The sequence below is a fragment of the Polypterus senegalus genome, chromosome 5 (assembly GCF_016835505.1).
Source record: "Polypterus senegalus isolate Bchr_013 chromosome 5, ASM1683550v1, whole genome shotgun sequence".
In the NCBI taxonomy this organism is placed as follows: Eukaryota; Metazoa; Chordata; class Cladistia; order Polypteriformes; family Polypteridae; genus Polypterus; species Polypterus senegalus.
Window position 1 is genome coordinate 72,586,275 of NC_053158.1, and position 22,201 is coordinate 72,608,475.

The window sequence follows — 22,201 nt, forward strand, 5'->3', positions numbered from 1 at the left end:
CACCATGTCACAAAGCTCGAATCATTTCAAATTGGTTTCTTGAACATGACAATGAGTTCACTGTACTAAAATGGCCCCCACGGTCACCAGATCTCAACCCAGTAGAGCATCTTTGGGATGTGGTGGAACGGGAGCTTCGTGCCCTGGATGTGCATCCCACAAATCTCCATCAACTGCAAGATGCTATCCTATCAATATGGGCCAACATTTCTAAAGAATGCTTTCAGCACCATGTTGAATCAATGCCACGTAGAATTAAGGCGGTTCAGAAGGTGAAAGGGGGTCAACCACCGTATTAGTATGGTGTTCCTAATAATCCTTTAGGTGAGTGTATATGGTAATACTAAAATTATGTTGATTAATATTTATGCACCTAAGGTGGATGATAAGAGCTTTCTTCCAAAATGTATTTGCATCTATCCCTAATGTACACACTCACAATATTATAATGGTTGGAGACTTTAATTGTGTTTTAAATCCAGACCTGGATAGATCCACAGATACAATGAAGATAACATCTAAAACTGCAAAGATAATTACACAGTTTGTAACGGATCATAATTTATCTGACCCATGGAATTTCTTAAATCCTAACCTAAGAGCATACTCCGTCTTCTCACTCATATATCATTGTTACTCAAGAATTGATTATTTCCTCATAGACGATCATTTTCTGCAGTATCAAATCTTGTGAGTATGACACTATCGTTATCTCTGACCATGCCCCCCTGATCATGGAGCTTAAATTAGTGCGTCCTACACACTCATCTCGTAGATGCCGTTTTCATCTTATTGGAGTTATTTTAAGGAAATTTAACATTTCTTTTCCCTGCTATGCTAATGATACACAGGTTTATATTCCTGTCTGCAACTCTGCAATAAATCAACTGCACAACTGTCTTCTTGAAATAAGATCCTGGATGGCTAATAATTTTCTTGATCTGAATTAAAATAAAACTGAGGTGCTTATATTGGGTCCATCAGCTAAAGCCCAAATTGGTCTTGGACTTCTCGGCTCTTTCTCTGTCTTTTGCAAACCTCAATTCCTCAATCTAGGTGTTATCTTTGACAGTAACCTCTCTTTTGAGAAACAAGTAAATTCTGTAGTCAAGAGCTGCTTTATCCAGCTTCGTCTTTTAGGTAAGATCAAGCCTTTTTTATCTTCTAGGGATCTTGAGAAAGCTACTCATGCTTTTATTTTTTCTCGCCTTGATTACCGCAACTTGCTGTATTCTGGGATTAGCAAATCCCTGATACACAGGTTACAGCTGGTCCAAAATGCTGCCGATCGCTTTCCGGTTGGGGCAAGAAAGTATGACTCTGTTTCTCCAATTTTAGCTACTTTACACTGGCTGCCTGTCAGTTTTCGAATTGATTTTAAAATCTTGCTGCTAGTTTTTAAATCTTTACATGGGCTTGCACCTGCCTATTTATCCGAATTATGTGTTTTACAACATCCATCCAGAATGCTTAGATCTTCTGGTCAGTTGTCTTTTGTTGTTCCTTGTACCAAATGTAAAACTAAGGGGGACAGGGCTTTTGCAGCTGCTGCTCCTCGCCTGTGGAACTTTTTACCTCATTACATAAAGGAGTCGTCTACAACTGAACTGTTCAAAACAAGATTAAAAACTCATTTCTATTCACTTGCATTCCGTGACCTTCAGTAATACTGATGGTTTCCTCATTGTGATTATATAACATTACTTCTATTTATTATTTATTTCATTTATGTTCATATATTTTATTTCTATTTATGTTATTTTGTGTTATTTGTATGTTTTCTTTTATTCTATTATTGTACAGTACTTTGGCCACAGCATTCCTATGTTGTTTTAAATGTGCTATATAAATAAATTGACATTGACATTGTCTTAACCCCATCATTAGCTGATGAGAACTCTACAGAATTCATATACAAGCAAACTGATTATTTCCTTGAGGTCTCAACAGGCATACTCTGGGAAACTCTGAAGGCATTTTTAAGAGGAGATTATTTCATATCTTTCACACAAAAATAAACTGGAAATAAAGAAAGCATCCAAGTTAATCTGCGAAATTACCAGAATAGATCTAGAATATGCCAAGTCTCCAAAAGAGGTACTCTATAGGAAAAGACAGGTTTTGCAATCACAATTTAACCTCTTGACTACTAAAGAAACGGAATAGCTTATCTTTAAATTGCGACATCATTATTATGAACATAGAGAAAAGGCCAATAAGATCTTAGCCCAATACATCCACAAGCAGAAAGTCCATAATGCATTAACAACAACAACACAGATGGAAATAAAATTATTGACCATAAAAATATTAGTTACACATTTAAAGAGTACTATAAGTCTTTATATTCCACTCAGTTTAAAGAAGACAAGACACCATCTATTGAGTTTCTTCATTCACTAGAGATACCACAACTAGATACTCTTAGCATTGTGGAACTGGGTAAACCTCTCACACTTTCAGAATTACTAGATGCTATAAACTCACTTCAAAGTGGGAAAGCAGCTGGACCTAATGGCTACCCAGTGGAATTTTAAAATCAATAAAAATATAAAAAAATGATTTCATGAACACAGAAAAGGCATAGTCAGTATTACCAGAAAATGTAGAAAATATATAAACGAAGAAAATATAACAATTGCTCCCAAGGTAAATTTAAAGAGCAAATTTGTAGGTGATGTCGCACAGAACGTTTGCCTGTTTTAAGATGGACATGTTTGCAAATTTGACAATACGTTTCAATGGAGGATTTGAAATTTCAAAACTATGCACAGAACGATCTGTTCCAGATATCTCAATGAAAATGGAACTTTCCTAACAAATTTATTTGAAATACGGTATAAGAGTGCCACATTTCAACAAAAATTGTCTATGGTGGGCCGAGTTGTTTCATGAGGTCAAACAGATATACAGACAGACAGACATGGGCTAACACAATGGATGCTGTATACATTACACACTAACACACCTAAAAGCAGGTCCTGAGTTAAACATATCCTGGATTTTCAATACTGGTAATTTTCCAAATACTTAAAGAGTTGCCAGTTTAGAATTTTTAAACTAAAAAGTAATATAACGATTTAATCTATTAAATAAGTGCAATTCATTATTCATGACAATACCACGCGACAGTGCAAAATGTGATGCAGTATCATACGGAAAGTAGCAGGGTCTCTTCTGGAAAAGTACTCAAATTGCAAGTATACTCTGACTCTCGATACGCAGGATGTACTTGTCATAACTCACCCTGATGTCATGTCAGCCGGTTATCATTAGCAAAACATGTTTTTGTACATTCATTTTCGGACTATGGAATGTTTTCAAAGACTTACATGTACAGAATTTGACCTTAAAGAGGGATTATAAAAGAGTTCCTCTTAGAAGCATCTCATATATATATATATATATATACTGGAGAATGTAACTTGACAAATCTGCTCGAACGGGACATGCAGACCTCAAAAGCAGGGCCCCCTTAGGTGCGGGGTCTGGGTCAATCGCCCCACTTGCTACCCCCAAAAGCCACTCTTGTGTTTAATGCTCTGGGCAGAAGTCACAGATTTAAATTAAATATTTTGTTTTTCAAACAGAAGGTAAAATAAGTGCTAGACTTTAGTTGTTCAATGTGTATAGTTGTTCTTTATTTCATTCCTACCTTGAGTGTATTCCTGTGTGCTTCAGGCAGCAACATAATAAGGAGATGTAAAGCATGCAGCTGTAGCCTGGGTGAACTGATATCTGTAATATTACAGAAAAAAAAAGTTAGAAATATTGAGTAAACATATTAAGGTAATCTAGCTACTTGCCTCACCCGTTTTATTGAGTGCAATGCAAGTTCATCAAATTACTCAAGTGAACAAAGCTTACAATAATTATACTCAAATAAGCTGACAAATACTAAAATCACAAACAACTGTTAGGAAAGGTTATATGTGGAATGACACAGTGTGGAGGACTGCCGGCTTCTCATGCCGGTCCTCACCCCCAGGCCGCCAGGAGGAGCCCTCCCGACAGCAGGATTGTGCCCCGAGGTCCAGCAGGGCCTCATGGACTTTGTAGTATTTATACACAGCCCTGCTGGATACCTTGGGGGCCACCAGGAATCGCTGTGGGGGGGCTTATGGGCTCTTTTGTGCCTTATGACCCGGGAGTACGTCACGGTCACGTGACGGGAAGGAACGATGTGCATCCGGGTTAAAGTAAAAGACTGATTGCCCTGACCCGGAAGGAATAAGGAACTGTGGACTGCTGGGACAGGAACACCTCCGGGTCAGGGGCTATAAGAGGACTGTGGCTCAGTCCAGACACTGAGCTGTGCTGGGTGGGAGAGGAGCAAAGTGTCTGGGCGAGGAGGAGAGGTTATTGTGTTGGAATTAGTGATTGTTTGTATGAGTAGTGTGGAAGGTGCTTGGTGCACTGTCGGAAAAAATAAAAAGTCTTGGACTTTTACCTGGTGTCTGGAGTCATACCTAAGGGTTCAAGGGAGCACTAGCGCCCCCTACTGCCACAACAGTGTTTCAAGGAATACAACCAAAATGTTGGGAACTTTTTTGGGGAATTTTCATTACTTTTTCTTTCACACCCAATGTTTTATAGTCTTTTTTTACATATGCGAAGTATTCTACAGAATTCTACATTATTTTATAAAATAATTAAAAGTACCACTGTAATTTAAAAAAAGAAGATTTACTCATTTAAATTTAAGTATACTGTGGTGGGCTGATTTGTTTCCTGCCTTGCGCCCTGTGTTGGCTGGGATTGGCTCCAGCAGACCCCCGTGACCCTGTAGTAATTTTAAAATGAAAATTGCAAATGGTTAGTAATGCTTAGTAAATATACTACTACTAACCATTTGCAATTTTCATTTAAAAAAAAGTGATACTTTCTATAAATTATACATTGTTGAATTGAAGGATGCCAGTAAATAATTTGATAGTAAATAAAAAAATGCCATTCATGAGACTGACTAAAAGAATTTTCTTACATTTTTCCTGAAATCTTAAACATGCCAAAACTTTCAAATATGATATAACTTGACGGATGCTACAAATAGTTAAAAATAAATTAAACTCATTTAATAATATATGCTTGCATTCAGCTTTCATCGTAATTAAACACCAAACAACTGGGGCGCTGCATTTTCAAAATGAAAAAAAACAAACACCTAAAAGGTTTAAGGTTGCAGGACAAAGCTAATGGAGTGTCTGTTGTTTTTGCGAAAGTCTTTTCTTCAAACGTGCAACCTGAAATTTAAATCTACAAATAAATCTCAGGGTGCCTTTTGTAGCTCACCAAAAAGACTTTTCAGTAAATTTACATTATAAATTTACAATTTACAATGCATATTAAATTAAATTACCTTTATCTAGTAATAAAATAAAGGCAGCTTAATTTCATGAATATGCCAACAAGACGGGGCAACTATTATTTGGTGGACATGTAAAATAGCTTATTTCGTATTTACAGGGGCAGCCATTTCTCTGTTTTACACTTCTAAGGCTACAGTATGGGCTTTCACAGTACTAGTCCAACTGTGTTGTTGCTTCATTTTTTAACAAAATTATATGATCTCAGATAAACTGACTTCCAAAAGACATGGAAGACAGGAGATTACATTCTGGATGTACTAAAGGGCTTTGCCCCCTGCTCACTTCGCTCGCCAACTCACGGGCTGGCGCTACGCACTTGCAACTTTGTGTTTCTAGTGCTCACGTATGTGAATGCGGATGTACAATTTAAACAGATTGTTATTTTCATGCGAATTGTTACATATGCATAAAAGAACTAACTATCTTACCAGCGAGTAATGAACCATATTAAAAAATAGTAAAACGTAATTATTTGAAAGTAAATTATGTTTCATGTTTCATTAGAGTTATTCGTTGCATTATACAATTTTGTTCTGTTTGGCTTTGAAATTAACATGCAAATACTTTTTAAACTTACCCTTTTACTGTAAAACTTCAGTAATAACTATTTTTGAATTCAATTTTCATCAATATCTCATTGAATTTTGATTCTGTGTTTGAACTTACATCATGACAACGCAATGTATAGCTGCCCATGAGTGAATTTGTTTCTTTCTCTCTAATAAATAAAAACTGACTTTTTCGAATGTTTGTCTCTGTGATTTGTTAATTGTCTTTGCAAAAGATATTCTAACAAGAAACTGTTAACGTTTTAATACGAATGGCATATCAAGATCTCCTTTGGTATCTAATGTTATCCGTGGAAGATATACTACATTATTTTCTTGGATACATCCTTCTTTCAACAGTAATTCAGGCAGTGGTGTTAACGGTTGTAGATATTCTACAGGATATTGCAAGTTGATTTTTCATCTTCCGCATGATCACCAACAACTGTTTCAGCATAGTCCATTGATACACATTTAACCAATTTGCCGTGTAACATGTATACATGTGAGACAACCAGGCACTGCTCATCACTTGTCCAATACAGTCCCCACAGTGAAGTATGGCAGTGGCAGCATCATGCTGTGGGGGTGTTTTTCAGCTGCAGGGACAGGACGACTGGTTGCAATCGAGGAAAAGATGAATGCGGCCAAGTACAGGGATATCCTGGACAAAAACCTTCTCCAGAGTGCTAAGGACCTCAGACTGGGCCAAAGGTTTACCTTCCAACAAGACAATGACCCTAAGCACACAGCTAAAATAATGAAGGAGTGGCTTCACAACAACTCTGTGACTGTTCTTGAATGGCCCAGCCAGAGCCCTGACTTAAACCCAATTGAGCATCTCTGGAGAGACCTAAAAATGGCTGTCCATTAACGTTTACCATCCAACCTGACAGAACTGGAGAGGATCTGCAAGGAGGAATGGCAGAGGATCCCCAAATCCAGGTGTGAAAAACTTGTTGCATCTTTCCCAAGAAGACTCGTGGCTGTATTAGCTCAAAAGGGTGCTTCTACTAAATACTGAGCAAAGGGTCTGAATACTTAGGACCATGTGATATTTCAGTTTTTCTTTTTTAATAAATCTGCAACAATTTCAAAAATTCTTTTTTTTGTCTGTCAATATGGGGTGCTGTGTGTACAATAATCAGGAAAAAAATTAATTTAAATGATTTTAGCAAATGGCTGCAATATAACAAAGAGTGAAAAATTTAAGGGGGTCTGAGTACTTTCCGTACCCACTGCATCTGTGTGCTTAAACTAAAATGTTTAAACTCCTTTTACCCTTCTTCACTACTCATATCCGACAGTCTTGAAATAAGGCCAGCTCTCCTCTGTACTTTTTCCAAAGTTTTTACTTCCTACTAATCAAGAGACCAAAACTGCACTCATATTGCAGATATGGTTTCACAGCTACACCATACAGCTTAACCTTATACCCTCTTGGCATCTACTTTATGCAAAATGCTGTACAACCAAATGTACTTATAAGCCTCTTTGATTTCTTCTGTATACTGTCTGATTGAGGACCAACATAAGACAAGTACAAAACCAAGCTATTCTCATGAAGTGCACTTTCTGGATCACCATTGTGTAATTATACTGAACTTACTTCCTCAGTGTAAGAGTAAACATTTAAATAATGAATATGCCATTTAATTTCCCTGTAATGGACTAATGTAAAGATGATGATTGTATATAGCTGTAGGGCTCTAGTGTATTTCATTCAAGATGAAACTATTTACAGATAAACTGGATTTTCTCAAAATTAGGAATTATGTCAAGAACACTACATAAAAAATAAAGTTGGATATCATCAGAGCCTTGTCATTAACTGACATAATTTTAATAACGTAGTTGTGTCTTTTCTTTTAAAAAATATGAGATGAGAAACATAGTTATAAAGTTGAACATGTATAGTAACTCATTCTAGCTAGTTAAATTAACTTGGAAGTGTAGTAGAAGCACTTTGTTTAAGTTTGCTTTTGATCATCAATTCAGACTCCAGGAATTATTAGGTTTTTTTCCCCACACAAATGCATGTTAAAAGTAAGTGCTGTAATGTACACATTGTAACATTACCTTCTATTTACCAGAGCAGACGCTTAATTACAGCTTTATTAAACAATCACTTTTACATATAGGTAGATAATTAAAATGATTTCAAAATTTCATTCTAGCAAAATCTTGTTTGCACAGTTGCTGTACACACTCCAAGTTTTCCAAGATCATAGTCGCAACCCTTGGAATTTCATTGTAAGCGTAAGAAATACTAAATAACTTTTAACTCACAATCTACAGCAGCAAAGGCTGGAAGGTATTCTACTGTTAAAAGAGGATATGGCAGCTCCCTGATAAACAGTTTTAGCAAACCAGCAGCATCATTGTGCCTCACTTGGTCCCAGTTGAAGGTGTCATCATAAAACTTAGCTTCCAATTCTTGACGAAGGTTCTGTGGAAAAAATAAGTATAGTTAAAATATGCCTTTCATCCTCTTTAAACATTCACAAAAGAAAGAATTACTTAGTTTAAGACAAAATACCTCCATACTGTATAAGAACAGGGAGAATTATAGGCTATCAAAAGTGGTGTATGGACAGAGAATGAGATGGAGTTGTTATAAAATAGTTACTGAAACTAGAGACTGTCATGGAGTTAATGATATATTTTTTTAAATGTTCATGAATTTGCTTTCACTAAATGCAGCAAAGACATTTACATGGTGAATGATATAATATTCAATATAATATCTGTAATAGGGTGGTCAGTTGGGACAGTATCTCAGATTACCTGGTCCCATTTCTATTTGGCACTGACCTTTTTCACATATCATTCATTATATGTGTGGGACTCTCACTTGTTCTCACAATTTAAAAGGGTTACTTTTTCAAGTAGGACCTCTGCATTGCTTCTGCGTGTTAGGATAAAAACAATGGATTCCTGTGTTGAATCAATGGCTCTGAAATCCATGTAGTAAAGAACTAGGACAATGGCTGACTGGCACAGAGTATCAAAAAACACGTAACGTATCATTTGGTTTCACAAATGCAGTAGTTATTTGTCTGAAGAGACAGCAGCCACAAGAGGTAGTTTTGGCATGAAGTAAGGCTGTGTCCCGGGAACTTCCCAAAAGATATGTGCCAGGCAAGAGTCAAGAAAATCAAAACTGGAAATTCCTCATGCATAATGCTGTGCGTAGAATTCACACTATAACATGGTGTAAGCACAAAAGCGCAAATGTGCTTACGCACAAAAAAATCCAGATACATAAATCTGTGCGTTCGCCCACTTCCACATTCTTCCGCTACATAAATCCTGGTCAGCGTGCTGTCACACCCCATCTCCTCCCTGAATTATGCCTATTTGAATATGCAAATCAATATAAATAGCCATTAAGCTCAGCATTCTGTGAAAAGGCAATGGCAAAAACACGGGGAGAAATAGAAGAAATGCAGCGAATACCAAGTGGAGGCAAAGAAAAATGTACTATTTGTTGGTGTAAACAGTGGTATAAACAACAAAAGAAAGTTAATCGAGTGACATGGCGTGTCGGAGAAACTCGAAAACTCAAGTTCACAGAGTCGCATAGTGCCGAAATGAAAAAGAAGCTGTCAGATATCAAAGCTTATTAGGGTACAGAGAAAAAACATAGGCACAAATTGGGAAAAAAGAATGCAATGTCAACTTTAATCTCATAATTTCCACTTTAATCACGTAGTTTATTTTGTCATTTAAGTAGAACATCATAAACTTCATCTTAAAATCGTTTCATTTACTAGTTTCTCAAATCCCATCGTAATAAAGTAGCACGTTAAATGCTTTGTTTTGTATTTGATCTTCTATGTGCTCTATGTGTGTGAATCACTACGTGCTTCCGGGTTTTGTCTTCCTCGGACAGGACACAGAATCCATTACATTCGTAATATTACAGCTCTCTGAATAATTAAAATACTGAGATGTATACTTGATATCATTTTCATGATGATAGGAGTTAAAACATGTTATTAAACATGGGAACACGGTGGCGCAGTGATTGTGCACGACCTTCAATGAAATAATTTATTGTAGCAGTACTGTCTATTTCAAACGTACTAACCCCCAATTCCTGTCCTTACTTTTCTTTCTCCAAGTACCCAATCACCACATAATCTGCTCTGTAATAAACGTTAAGCCATCTGATTCTTCAAAACTTTTAAGGAACATTGAAATATCTTCATAGTACATGTTTAATTATTCTATCCTTCCAGTGTCACGCCAGTCCCAGCAAGCATACTGTGTGAGGCAGGAACAATCCGTGAACGGAGTGCCAGATCATTGCTAGCGCAGCAACATTGTGTCCTCACATGTTTAATTATTAACAATATAGATTATTTCAATGAAGTTAAAGTTTTATCTGTATAATATAATAAACATATTTTGCTGCATTTCATCTTAAAAATGATATTGTCATCATATGTAAATATGTGCTTTATAAAGTGGCTCAGGTTGTGCAATATTATAACTGTAGTTAGTTTACAGTGAGGTAATTGTACTAATAAGTACAAACAGTTCTACAAGGAGTACTTGATGGACTGATTGAGTGCGTTTATAGTTCTTGGGATGAAACTGTTTCTGAATCACGAGGTCTGTACAGGAAAGGTTTTGAAGCGTCTGCCATGTGAGAGCGGTTCAATAGCATGGCTGTGGCAGCGTGTGCTTGATGCTGTATAGCGATAATTCTCTTTCTGATCAGCTGCTCCGAGTGGTGCAGTGAGAGTAATATGTGTATAATGAGGACGTAGGACTCGGAGTCGCAACCTTAGAAAAACGTTTATTCAACAAGAAGCAGGAAGTTCCCTACCCTCCAACATCCTGGGCATACCACAAAGCATCATGGGAATAGTAGTCCTATTACTACACCTCCGCCATTTAGCTTTAGTCGTCTTTTCTTTTTTTTTTTCTCTTTCTTTCACAATAAAACATAATGAACACTTTTTTTTTTCTTTCTTTCACACAGCAAAACATCTGCAACCACTTAGATTTAGAACACTTGTGCGATGTTATTTTCTCAGTTCACAAATCCATTTTGTCCGGTGCTTTCACCATTCGACCAGACCTGGTAATAGTTCCTGTGGGTCGAACATGGCTTCTATTTCACCTGAAAGTACCCCTATCTGTTTCTGCCACATACGATCTGGGAGTACTGGCAGACCTGACAACTGCACCACTAGTTTCTTCTGTAGTGATCCAAACCTTCTGTCCAGGTGTGAGTTGTGACAGAGGTCTGGACCTGTGTCTCCTGTTGTAATATTTTGCCTGCTGACGCTGTCCCTCTTCATCCTTCTTTCGAAAAGCAAGCAGGTCCGGCACTGAGGATCCATTTTAGCTGTTGGTTGGGGTAGGGACGTACGCAGGTTTCTCCCCATTAGCAGTTGGGCTGGCGAGAATCCATGTTCCAGTGGAATGGCTCTGTATGCCAGTAGTGCTCTGCTATGATCAGGATCCTTCTTCCACAAGTCCTTTATAGTCCGCACTGCACGTTCGGCCTCCCCGTTGGCTTGGGGATAACGTGGGCTGCTGGTGACATGTGTGAACTGATACTCCTCTGCAAATATTTTGAACAGCTCTGATGAAAACTGTGGCCTGTTATCAGAAACAACATTCTCTGTGGTTCCATGTCTTGCAAAGATCTCCTTGATAGATTTAATGGTGACTTCAGCCGAAGTGCACTTAAGCTCAACTACCTCAATACATCTTGAGAAAAAGTCTATTAAGAGAAGGTATTGTCTCTTGGACCATTCAAAAAGATCCATACCGACCTTTTGCTATGGGCATTCTGGGACCTGAGTTGGTATCAGTGGTTCGTGAGACTGTACCCTGTGTTTTTGACATATCTCGCAGCTATCCACCATGCGACCAATCTCTGTGGAGATGCCTGGCCACCACACAGACTCTCGAGCTCTGGCTCTGCACTTGGAAATCCCCTGATGGCCTTCATGCAGACGCTCTAGAATGTTTGCTCTGAGGATATGTGGTATTACCAATCTCTGTCCTTTCATCAGAAGATCGTTTGCAAGATGAAAGTCCATTCTATGCTGCCAAAAGGGCTTAATATCTGGGTCTAGCTGGCATTTCTCTGGCCATCCAGTGGAACAGTGCTCAATCTCTTTTCTACACACATAATCTTCTTTTTGTGCCTTCTTTACAGTCTCCTGCTTCCTGCCCGAGGCTGGGAGACCGATCACCAGACTGTCAACAAAAACTTCCACTTTTTTTTCAAACTGCAGCTTACCTGCTGAGGGCGGACCAGGTAGCGGTGCTCAAGACAGGGCATCAGCTGTGACGAGGTTCTTGCCTGGCACATGAATGATGTTAAAGGTAAAGCATAGCAGTCTTAAACGAAACCTCAAGACCCTCGGAGGAAGATCGTCCAAGCCCCTAGTGCTGAGCAGAGGTACCAAAGGTTTATGGTCTGTCATTAAAGTGAAATGTAGACCCATTAAGTATGATGACAGTCTTTCACATGCCCATGTGACAGCTAACGATTCCTTTTCAATTTGGGCGTAGCGCCTCTCGGTCTCTGTTAGTCCTCTTGAAATGTATGTAATGGGTCGCCATGAACCATCTTGCTGCTTTTGTGTAAGAACAGCTCCAATCCCATATGACGATGCGTCCGCTGCCACTCTTGTGTCTGCCATGTTACAGTACTGAGCAAGTACTTCTGGAGAGCTTAGTATCCCTTTCAGTCCTTGAAAAGCTGTTTCTTGGGGCTCTGCCCAACTCCATTCATTTCTCTCCTTTTGCAGATCCTTTAATGGCATTGTTATTGTGGCAAGCTGCGGCACAAACTTTGCAAGGCAGTTGGCACATGTGGGTTGCGGCAGCTGTTGTATCGCCTTGACTTTGTTTGGGTCGGGCTCAATGCTGTTTGCGGAAACCTTGTGACATGATTTCAGTCTTGGCAAACTCACATTTTTCATTTAAAGTGAGTCCTTCTTTTTGAAACTTTTGGAGGTCACGGTGAAGTCTTTGGTCATGTCCTTGTTTGTCCCTGCCATAGACAAGCACATCATCGGCATGGCAGATGACTCCCTCAAAGCCCTCGAGCATTTGAGACATCCTCATCTGAAAATGCTCTGGCGCCGATGATATTCCAAATGGGAGGCGGTTGAAATGATATCTCCCAAAAGGAGTGATGAAAGTTGTGAGGGGCCTTGACTGTGGAGTAAGAGGGATTTGCCAAAATCCAGATCGAGCGTCCAGTTTTGTAAACACCCTAGCATCTTTCAACATCGCTAGTGTTTGGTCTACTGCTGGAAGGATATGACGTTCTCTTTTTACTACTGCGTTTAAAGGTGTGAGATCTACACATATCCTAGGTGGCTTCCCACCTAGTTTGGGGATGACTACCATGCCTGAGCACCATGCTGTTGGCTCAGTTACCTTAGAAATAACTCCCATTCCTTCCATTCTGTGTAGCTCTGCATGCACTGCATCTCTGAGGAGGAGGGGCACCCTTCTGGGGGCCGACAGAGCCACCGGTGTAGCTCCCTGTTCTAGCTGAATGTGGTAAGACTCTTGTAGCTTGCCTAAACCTTGAAAAACATCTGGATAAGCAGCTCTGAAATCTACATCAGACTTCATAACTGTGTGTACTCTGTACACCAAACCCAAAGCTTCACATGCTGGCCTGCTTAATAGTGGCTGAGCTAGCCCTGAAACCAGGTAAATATCCTCTGATGTACTGCGGCCTTTTTCTATTATTTGTGCTTTATAGCAGCCCTTCACGTTAAGTGGGTATCCACCAGGCCCTAAAAGAGTCTTTTGGGGTTTCTGCAGTGCTCCATCTCGTTCTGGTATGTACCACTTCTCAGGTATGGACGTAACGTCTGCCCCAGTGTCTAAGTTAAACTCAACATTTTCTCCATTCATTAGGACTTTTTCTACCCATGGTTTGGATCTCTCAGTCCCTACTTCTCCCAAAAACACAAAATCTTTGTTGTTATCTTGACATTCTACAACCTCACGTAAGCTTCACTATTGCGACAAACTACGGCAAAATGTCCCTTTTTATGACACTTACGACATTCAACATCTCTAGCGGGACAGTCTTTCCATGAGTGTGTATTTTTACGCCCACAGCGGCCACACTCTTTAACACTTAGCTTGTCTGGTCCTTGCCTTTTCTTTGTCTGTTGCCACGTTTGTGACTTTGCTCTCTTCATTTTTGTCCGTATGGTGTCCATGTTGGAATATTGTTTGTTGTTTCCTCACAGTTTCGCTCTGTCTGACCTTAAGTATGGCTTTAGAAAGTGTTAAATCTGAGTCCAGTTGTAGCTTTTCTGACAGCTTTTTGTCTTTAATGCCAACCACAATTCTTTCTCTAATAAGTTCCTCCAAAACCACAGTTCTCTGACAACTTATGTACAGCTGTGATGAAGGACTCTGCACTCTCCTCTTCTTGTTGCCATCTTGAGTTAAACTGTGCTCTTTCAAAAATAACACTGTGTTTTCCCACATAATGCTGTTCAAATGCTGATTTAACAGAGTCATATTTCTTTTTATCTGCATCAGACAGAGGTAAAACCGCCAAAACATCATCAGCTGCGTCTCCCATGGCATATAAGAGCGAATTCACCTGATATTCCTCCGTTTTTTCATTGAGAGCAATTCTGAACCTTTCAAATTCTGATCCACTTCGGCCAGTCTGTAGGACAGGAAAAGTCGACCGGCTCTGGGGGAGTTATTTGCACAGTTGTCGCCATCCTGGTTAGTAAATCCCTGTTCCTCTCGCGTTCAGGATCCAAACTTTCAGATGCGTCCTCCTGCTGCACGTCTCCTTCCGCCTGCATGTGCCTCGCAGCGACTCTTACTCACACCAGCTGACTCTTCCTGATACAGCCGTGCACACAGCCTCTCATCTGTCCTGCGACGGTAATAACAAAATCTTCTGAACTTTTAAAACAGACTGGAGACTTTTAGTTTGTAGCTTCTGACACCATTTATAATGAGGACGCGGGACTCGGAGTCGCAACCTTAGAAAAATGTTTATTCAACAAGAAGCAGGAAGTTCCCTACCCTCCAACATTCTGGGCATACCGCAAAGCATCATGGGAATAGTAGTCCTATTACTACACTATGGAAAAAGATGATCTGCTGTGGCAACCCCTAACGGGAGCAGCTGAAAGAAGAAAAAGAAGGTGCAGTGAGAGTAACAACACTAAAGCAGCTATGGTATGTGGAATAGTTTGACCATTCCGTGGACCATTATATTGTTACAGGTTAATTACAATCAGATGCATTAAACTAATAAACAATATGTGGCTAATTTCAGTGTATTTATAAAGCCGCATCAGGGATGTGGATGTAAAAAAGAAAGGGAAACCACACTGGAACAGTAACACTGCCACCAGTCTGCAAAACAGAGCAGAGAACCTGCGTATGACAGGGTATGAGCTACCGTGGAAATGTGCATGGCTTTACGGCAAGTTTAGGTTTTATACATCATGATTTGAACGTGGAAACAGGCTTACGTAACATTTTTGTGGGTACGCACCGTTTATACATGAGGCCGCTGGTCTCTTCAGCTTGGCCATATTGCCACCACAACTTTGGACAGATCAAGTGGATGGATAGTGAGTGAGTGAATGAGAGAGCGAGCGAGTGAGTGAGTGAAGGAGGGAGCGAGTGAATGAGTGAGTGAGTATTTCACTAGACTGCTTTTTATTGTCACAGTTTATGCAGGCTTGTCACTGGGATCTATTGCATTTCTCATTATGTGGGGCAGAATTACATTTGAGGACTTCGGTTTATCTGGTACCATTTTCTAATGGAGTCAACAAAATGTAACTTCTTTTAGATCTACTTTTAAAATCTGTATGTAAAAATGTCGTTTTTAGTCCATTTTGTCTTGAAAAACTGCAATCTTTCTTCAGTATTTTCCTTTTGTCTATTTTTATCTGCTTTCTATCATTTACAGTTGAGGAGGTAAAGGTTATGCCAGTAGTCTATGGCTGGCACCATAATACCTGTTGCTAATTTCAACTATGACATTCAGTTTATTTCTCATTTGGAAGTATTTATTTCATCTGTTGTTTCCTAGAAATTTCAACTTTTTATTTTTGCATTTTCTTAACATTTTCTCTGAATAAGACTGACTGTTTTTCTAAACTTCCGTTGTGTTTTTTATATTAGAATAGTTTCTTTGATGCTTTTTTTTCAAAATTTACAATACAAAATGTATTTTGTTTCAATTACATTATCTTTAAGTTGAACTACCTTCATATACAAAATTTTGGATATTAAAAGAACTTACTTAAAAGCAAAGTAATCTGATATCTTGGAGGTCAAAGTCATGGTGTATGCTGCTATCTTGGGTAAAAAACTATGCACATATTTACTTATTCAAGTTTTAGAGTAAAAGAAAAAGAGTATTGTTTAGATTCAGAAAAGCATGCAATATTTGATAAAAATCAGCTCAGATTAAATTAGCAACAGTTATGACTAAGATGAAATGTATATAACAAGGAGATCCTTAGAAGATCGCATCAAAGGACCGTCAAAAATCAAATACACTTTTTCTGAAAGTTTCAGATTACAAAGGAAGAATACAACAACAAAGCTACACACTCAAAAGTGAATGTCACTGATGTTAAAATATGAAGCAAATTAATGCAATACAAATTGTTAATAATATCATAAATACTGGGTTAAACTATGTCCAAAAGAGCAGCAAAAAGATCCTATAATGCTAAAGGTATCACATTACAAAATGCAAGACTGCAAAAGCAATTTCACTATTGGTTATGTGTGTATTGAAGAGATGAATTAATCCGAGTTGAAAAGAATATTGAAAGGGCAGAGGTGTTTGATCAAGCTCACAGGGCACTTAAAATGTTTTGAACACAAAGTACTGTTCTGTGGAATATTTATTCTGTATATAATTTATTCTTGTCATAGATTAGAACACTTCACTTTTTTTCCTTATTAGAAAGCTTTGTGTCCCATATTTGTATTTTACACTACGGGATCTCAGGAAAAGAATATTTAAACTGCACAAACCTTTGCAGAAATAGCAAAAACCCTTCTCATATCCCAGCAGTATACAGAGCAGAATACATTCTTTTTTTAAAAAAGGACAAACTACTTTCTCCCAACATTTCAGTTTTCCATTTCAAAGTCACATACTGTTTTTGCAAGCTTTATTAAATTTAATTAGTTCTATCATCTGCGGTGGGCTGGCACCCTGCCCGGGGTTTGTTTCCTGCCTTGCACCCTGTGTTGGCTGGGATTGGCTCCAGCAGACCCCCGCGACCCTGTAGTTAGGATATAGCGGGTTGGATAATGGATGGATGGATGGATAGTTCTATCATCAACATCATTGTATACTAATGTATAGACTAACAAGAGAAGATATGGAAACAAAATAAAAACAAAAGGATATAATACCATAGAATATTATAAGGCGAAGGTCATGGTAAAATTCAAAACATGGAATTTACTAACAAACATACCATTAATTTGAGCAACAGTATTACTTTATTAGTGAGTCTTGAGTCTGGTGCCCAGCATGCAATTGAAAAATGTCAGCCTTACCTTTACCCTTGACGCTGATCCTGGTATTCGCAAAATGCCTTCAGTCTGTAGACCCGTCTGCTCCAACCTGGAGAGCAACTGAAAAGCACAGACTTATTTAAGTCTTTTGTCTGGTGCATGTTAAAAACAAACATCAAGCACTGTAACTGCAGAAACATTGTTCAGTTACGAGTATCGATTATCTATAGTTCTAATCAATCAAAAATAGAAATGGATTTGTAGTCAGGAAGACATAAAATAAATCCCATATTTGATTGCTGATGATTAAACTAAATTGTTTAGAAAGTAAGACCAAGATTATCAGCCAGATGCTGGCTGGCAGGTCTTCTCTGTTTCTGTTTTGGGTGAAGTGGCCACAAGTTATTTTATCAATCAAGCTAGTTTTCAGCTTTTTCTTGGCAAACTTAATAAATCAATAGGAACATTTCTAATGCCAGAATTTCTAGCTTTTTTGAGGGGACACTGACACTGTTCTGTAAAAAAATGTCTCTCTCTGTTTTCATTAAAGACCCCTGGGCATCCTTCGTAAAGAGCAGAGTGTATCTCATTGTCCAGAGGGTTGCCATCCATGTCTTAGTCATTATGGCCCCCTGATCATCCCCCGTCTCTGATTGGCTAACTTTGACCCCTTCACCACCTAATAGCTAATGTGTAGTGAGGGTACTGATGCAAAATGGCTGTCGTTGCACCCTTCAGGTAGACGCTGAACATTGGTGGTGGCTGAAGTGGCTCACCACTCACTATGTAAAGTGCTTTGAGTTGTGAATGTAATGTAGTAAATGTAAAGAATTATTATTATTATTAAGGGTGTTTCTTTAGAGGAACATCAAATAACTGACCAATAAACATTGATAACATCAAAGGCTGCCCAGTTTAATTTAGTAAGCCTGTAGTACTAGGGTGTTGTACCGTGTTAGCCATTATGAATGTAGTGACAAGTCAAGTAAAACGACACCTTTTATTGGCTAACTAAAAAGATTACAATATGCAAGCTTTTGAGGCAACTCAGGCCCCTTCTTCAGGCAAGATGTAATATGGTGTTGTTTGAATTGATTATTGTTACCTGCAGTGAGTGTAGTGCCATGCTGTATATAGTGACAATACCAGTATTATACATTATTTACTGTTTCCTTTTAAAATGTTAAATCTGAATTTATTGTGTTCTTCACACAGAACTTATGCCCTGGTAATGAGACTTTTTCTTTCATTGTGACCATAATAGTTAAGTTAAACATCAACTAATTGTGCAACAAGAATTAAGGTAATTTAAAACAGAGATATTTGTGCCTGTCGCAGTCCATACTAGTCATTTATTTTAGAACCACATTTCAAAAGTTCTGATTTTCTTTTCCACAGCTTTGGTGATATTTCAGCTTACATAATCATTGAAAAAACAATTTAAATACTGCATAAATTTGTTTTGCAATATTTCTTGATTTCACTAAACTACTCAAGTATATCTTTGCTTTGTAACTAAAAGAGGGACCTTCATATTCCATCTTTCATCCAAGGAAAATGAAAATGTCTTCCAACTTTTGTTTCCTGGTTGTATTCCTAAGTGGACGGGGTAAATGAACAACTATGCCAAACTACACAATTTATATAAAAATCTATATGTATAATTCATTTTGAGACTAAACAATAGTAGCAAAAGTCAAATCTTAATGTAAGGGCGCACTGTGAATAATTAAATGAATTTTGAGAATGAAGGTATGAATTTAAAGTTACAGCAGTACATGTGTATGTTGTACTTTGAGCTCCAAACGAATGTCTGGGCTTCCTAATCTAGGCTGAGCCCAGACATCCTGAGAAGGAAACTCAGGATCTTTCAGTCACTGCCCACAGCTTGTGGCCATAGGTGAGGATAGGAACATACTGTAGATCAACTAGTAAATCAGGAGATTCACCTTTTGGCTTAGCTTTCCCTTCACAATGACTGAGCAGTACAATGTCCACATGACTGCACCTGTTCATTGGCCTGTTTCTCATTCCCTTCTTCACTCACACTTGAACAACATCCCGAGATACTCAAACTCTTTCATTTAAGGAAGCACCCCATTCCAAACCAAGAGGGTAATCAACCTGTTTCTGAATGAGAACCATGACCTCGGACTTGGAGGTGCTGAATCTCACATTGGCTGCTTCACACTCAGCTCCAAACTGCCTCATTAAATGTCTAAGGTCAGGACCAGATGAGGCCAATAGGACCACATCATTTGTAAAAAAGCGGAGATGTGAACCTGAGGCCAAAGAATTGGACACCATCCTCTTCTTGGCAGCATAAACATTCTGTCCATAACATTTTTAAACAGACAAAGGGCTGTCCTGGCCGAGTTCCACACCCACCAGAAATGAGTCTGACTTACTGCCAGCAATGCAAACCAAGCTTTCATGCTGGTTGTACTGGGACCAAAGAGCCTACAATAGCTGCTCTGGTACCCCATACTTCTGAGGCACACTTCACCGGACACCCCAAGGGATCTGGCCTTTTCCAACCCACAAAACACACGCAGACTGATTGGTCATACTCCAATGAAACCTCTGGAATCCATGTAAGGTTAAAAAGCCAAGCTTAGGAGCATGATCCCCCTAAAGCTGGAAACACTCTCTGGTCCCCATTCTTAAAGATGGTGACCATCACCTCAATTTGCCAATCCAGAGGCACTGTCCCCAACCTCCACACAATTTTGAAAAGGTGCATCAGGCCATTTTGTTTACCTTTTTAAATATCTGTGGCACTGTGGAACCAGGAAACTTCTTCTGGTCATTTTCTATTAGAGTTGACAGAGGGACGCCAAAAAGTCCGGTTTCTGAAATGTAAATAACATTGCATTTAATAAGTGTTTTTTAAATTAGTAATCAAATGGTTTTTCATATTTTTTTCCCACATACCTCGTGCTTTAACACGAACTGCTCTGTTTCTCTTCAGCTCAATTCCAAGGGCATCATAATAAGCCGTTAACTCAATTAGGGAGAGGCAGGCAATTTTTTTCATATCTTGCGGCGACAGATCTCGTATTATTGTACATCCTAGTCTAGCTTTACGAACTGTAAATTTCTAAAAGTACAAGAGACATTGCATATTATTTTAACCATGTGAACTTGTAGTTCTACCTTAAATGTGCACTATAAAGAAAAACTTATTTCATATAATTTAACAGACATTTATGTCTAGAAAAATATACCTCAGTAAAAAAATAGATTTATAAGTTCCATGCAGATTTGCTAATTTTAAAGAACTGTTTTATACTAACTTTTTCAACCTCTATATAACATACTATAATGATAAGAAGCACTTTTTCAGTAAAATACAAGCAAATAAATTTTGCCATAAGACGAGGTGTGACAAAAATTAGAAATATGCAAACTTGTATGTAAACAGACTGAAAAGAACCCTGCTGTTGAGAATCTTTATTTAGTTTCCAGAACTGACCCAAACACAAATGACAAAACAAAAGGCTGGAGGTTTAGGTCATGTGGTAAATGTACTGACAGACAAAACAAACAAATACTTAATGTTTGGCAGATCTGAAGGGGAATTCCAAAAAATATATGGCAAATCTCTCAACACAAAGATTTTGCATTCTAAGTGGTTTGTTAAGAGAGACGGGTTTTGGTTTTCTTTTTTTAAACAACAGGTTTAATGGTTAGATGGCAATTTAAAAAGTCCAATGACAAGTAAGGTTTGTATTAAATGGGAAATTCCTGATACAGATTTAAAAGGAAAGAGGCACAGGGTACTTTCTGACGATAATTTATGATGTATAACCATGTCATGTATCTATCAATAAAGGACAGCTTTAGATTAAAGTGTAAAAATTAAAGACCTGGAGCCTCATGTAGAAATGGTGTGCATGCAAAAAAATGTTGCATACGCCTGTTTCCACACTCACATCTCAATGTATAAAAGCTAAACTTGGTTTAAAGTCATGCCAGCTCAAAGCATAGCGTACGCAAGTTTTCAGCTCGCTTTTGCAAACTGGCGGCACCCAGTGTCAAAGCAGTGCTACTGTTCTTGGGTGGCTTCCCTTTATTTTTTTAGGTTCACATCCCTGACGCGGCTTTATCAAATACACTAACATTAACCACATATTGTTTTTTTAGTTTAAGGCATCTGATTGTAATTAACCTGTAACCATATAATGGTGCACAGAATGGCAAAACTATTCCAAATACCATAGCTGCTTTAGCATTGTTACTCTCAGTGCACCACTGAGTATTTTAACCCACTGTATCTGACTGTGGAATCACAGCTGTGCAGCAACTGATCGGAAAGCTCTACTGCTTATGTGTCAAGCACGGAGAGAATTATTGGGGTACAGCTTCTAGCACACGCTGCCTCAGCCATGTACACAGTCTATTTGAACTTCTCCCATTCAAAAATGCTTCAAAGCCTTTCCTGCATGAACCTCACGGTTCAGAAACAATTTAATCCCAAGAGATATAAATGTACTCAATCAGTCCATCCAGTTCTCCCAGTAGAACTGTTTGTACTTATAAGTACAATTCCCTCACTGTAAACTTGCATTACAGTTGTAATTTTATACAACTTGAGCCACTTATGCGTTCATATTGTATATTTTTCATTGTTTTTTAACACATTATTATTATTATTATTGTTTTTGTTGTTGTTATTTTACCATTTTATAGGAAAATAGGTTTATGGAGGATCTGCATATTGAATCTCATTGTACCATACAATAACAAGAAAGG

At 38.3% G+C, this 22,201-nt stretch overlaps 1 protein-coding gene across 1 annotated transcript in view; it reads right to left on the reverse strand.

Annotated features, from left to right (window-relative positions):
- Positions 1-22,201, reverse strand: part of arhgap28 (Rho GTPase activating protein 28) — a 127,584-nt gene that overhangs the window by 12,116 nt on the left and 93,267 nt on the right. Inside the window, exons 6-11 of the mRNA XM_039754803.1 lie at positions 20,381-20,546; positions 20,207-20,298; positions 17,489-17,566; positions 8,207-8,366; positions 3,656-3,738; positions 1,093-1,101 (exon numbers count right to left, since the gene is read on the reverse strand). Of these exons, the coding sequence (XP_039610737.1) occupies positions 1,093-1,101; positions 3,656-3,738; positions 8,207-8,366; positions 17,489-17,566; positions 20,207-20,298; positions 20,381-20,546 (588 nt within the window). The remainder of the gene's footprint in view (positions 1-1,092; positions 1,102-3,655; positions 3,739-8,206; positions 8,367-17,488; positions 17,567-20,206; positions 20,299-20,380; positions 20,547-22,201) is intronic.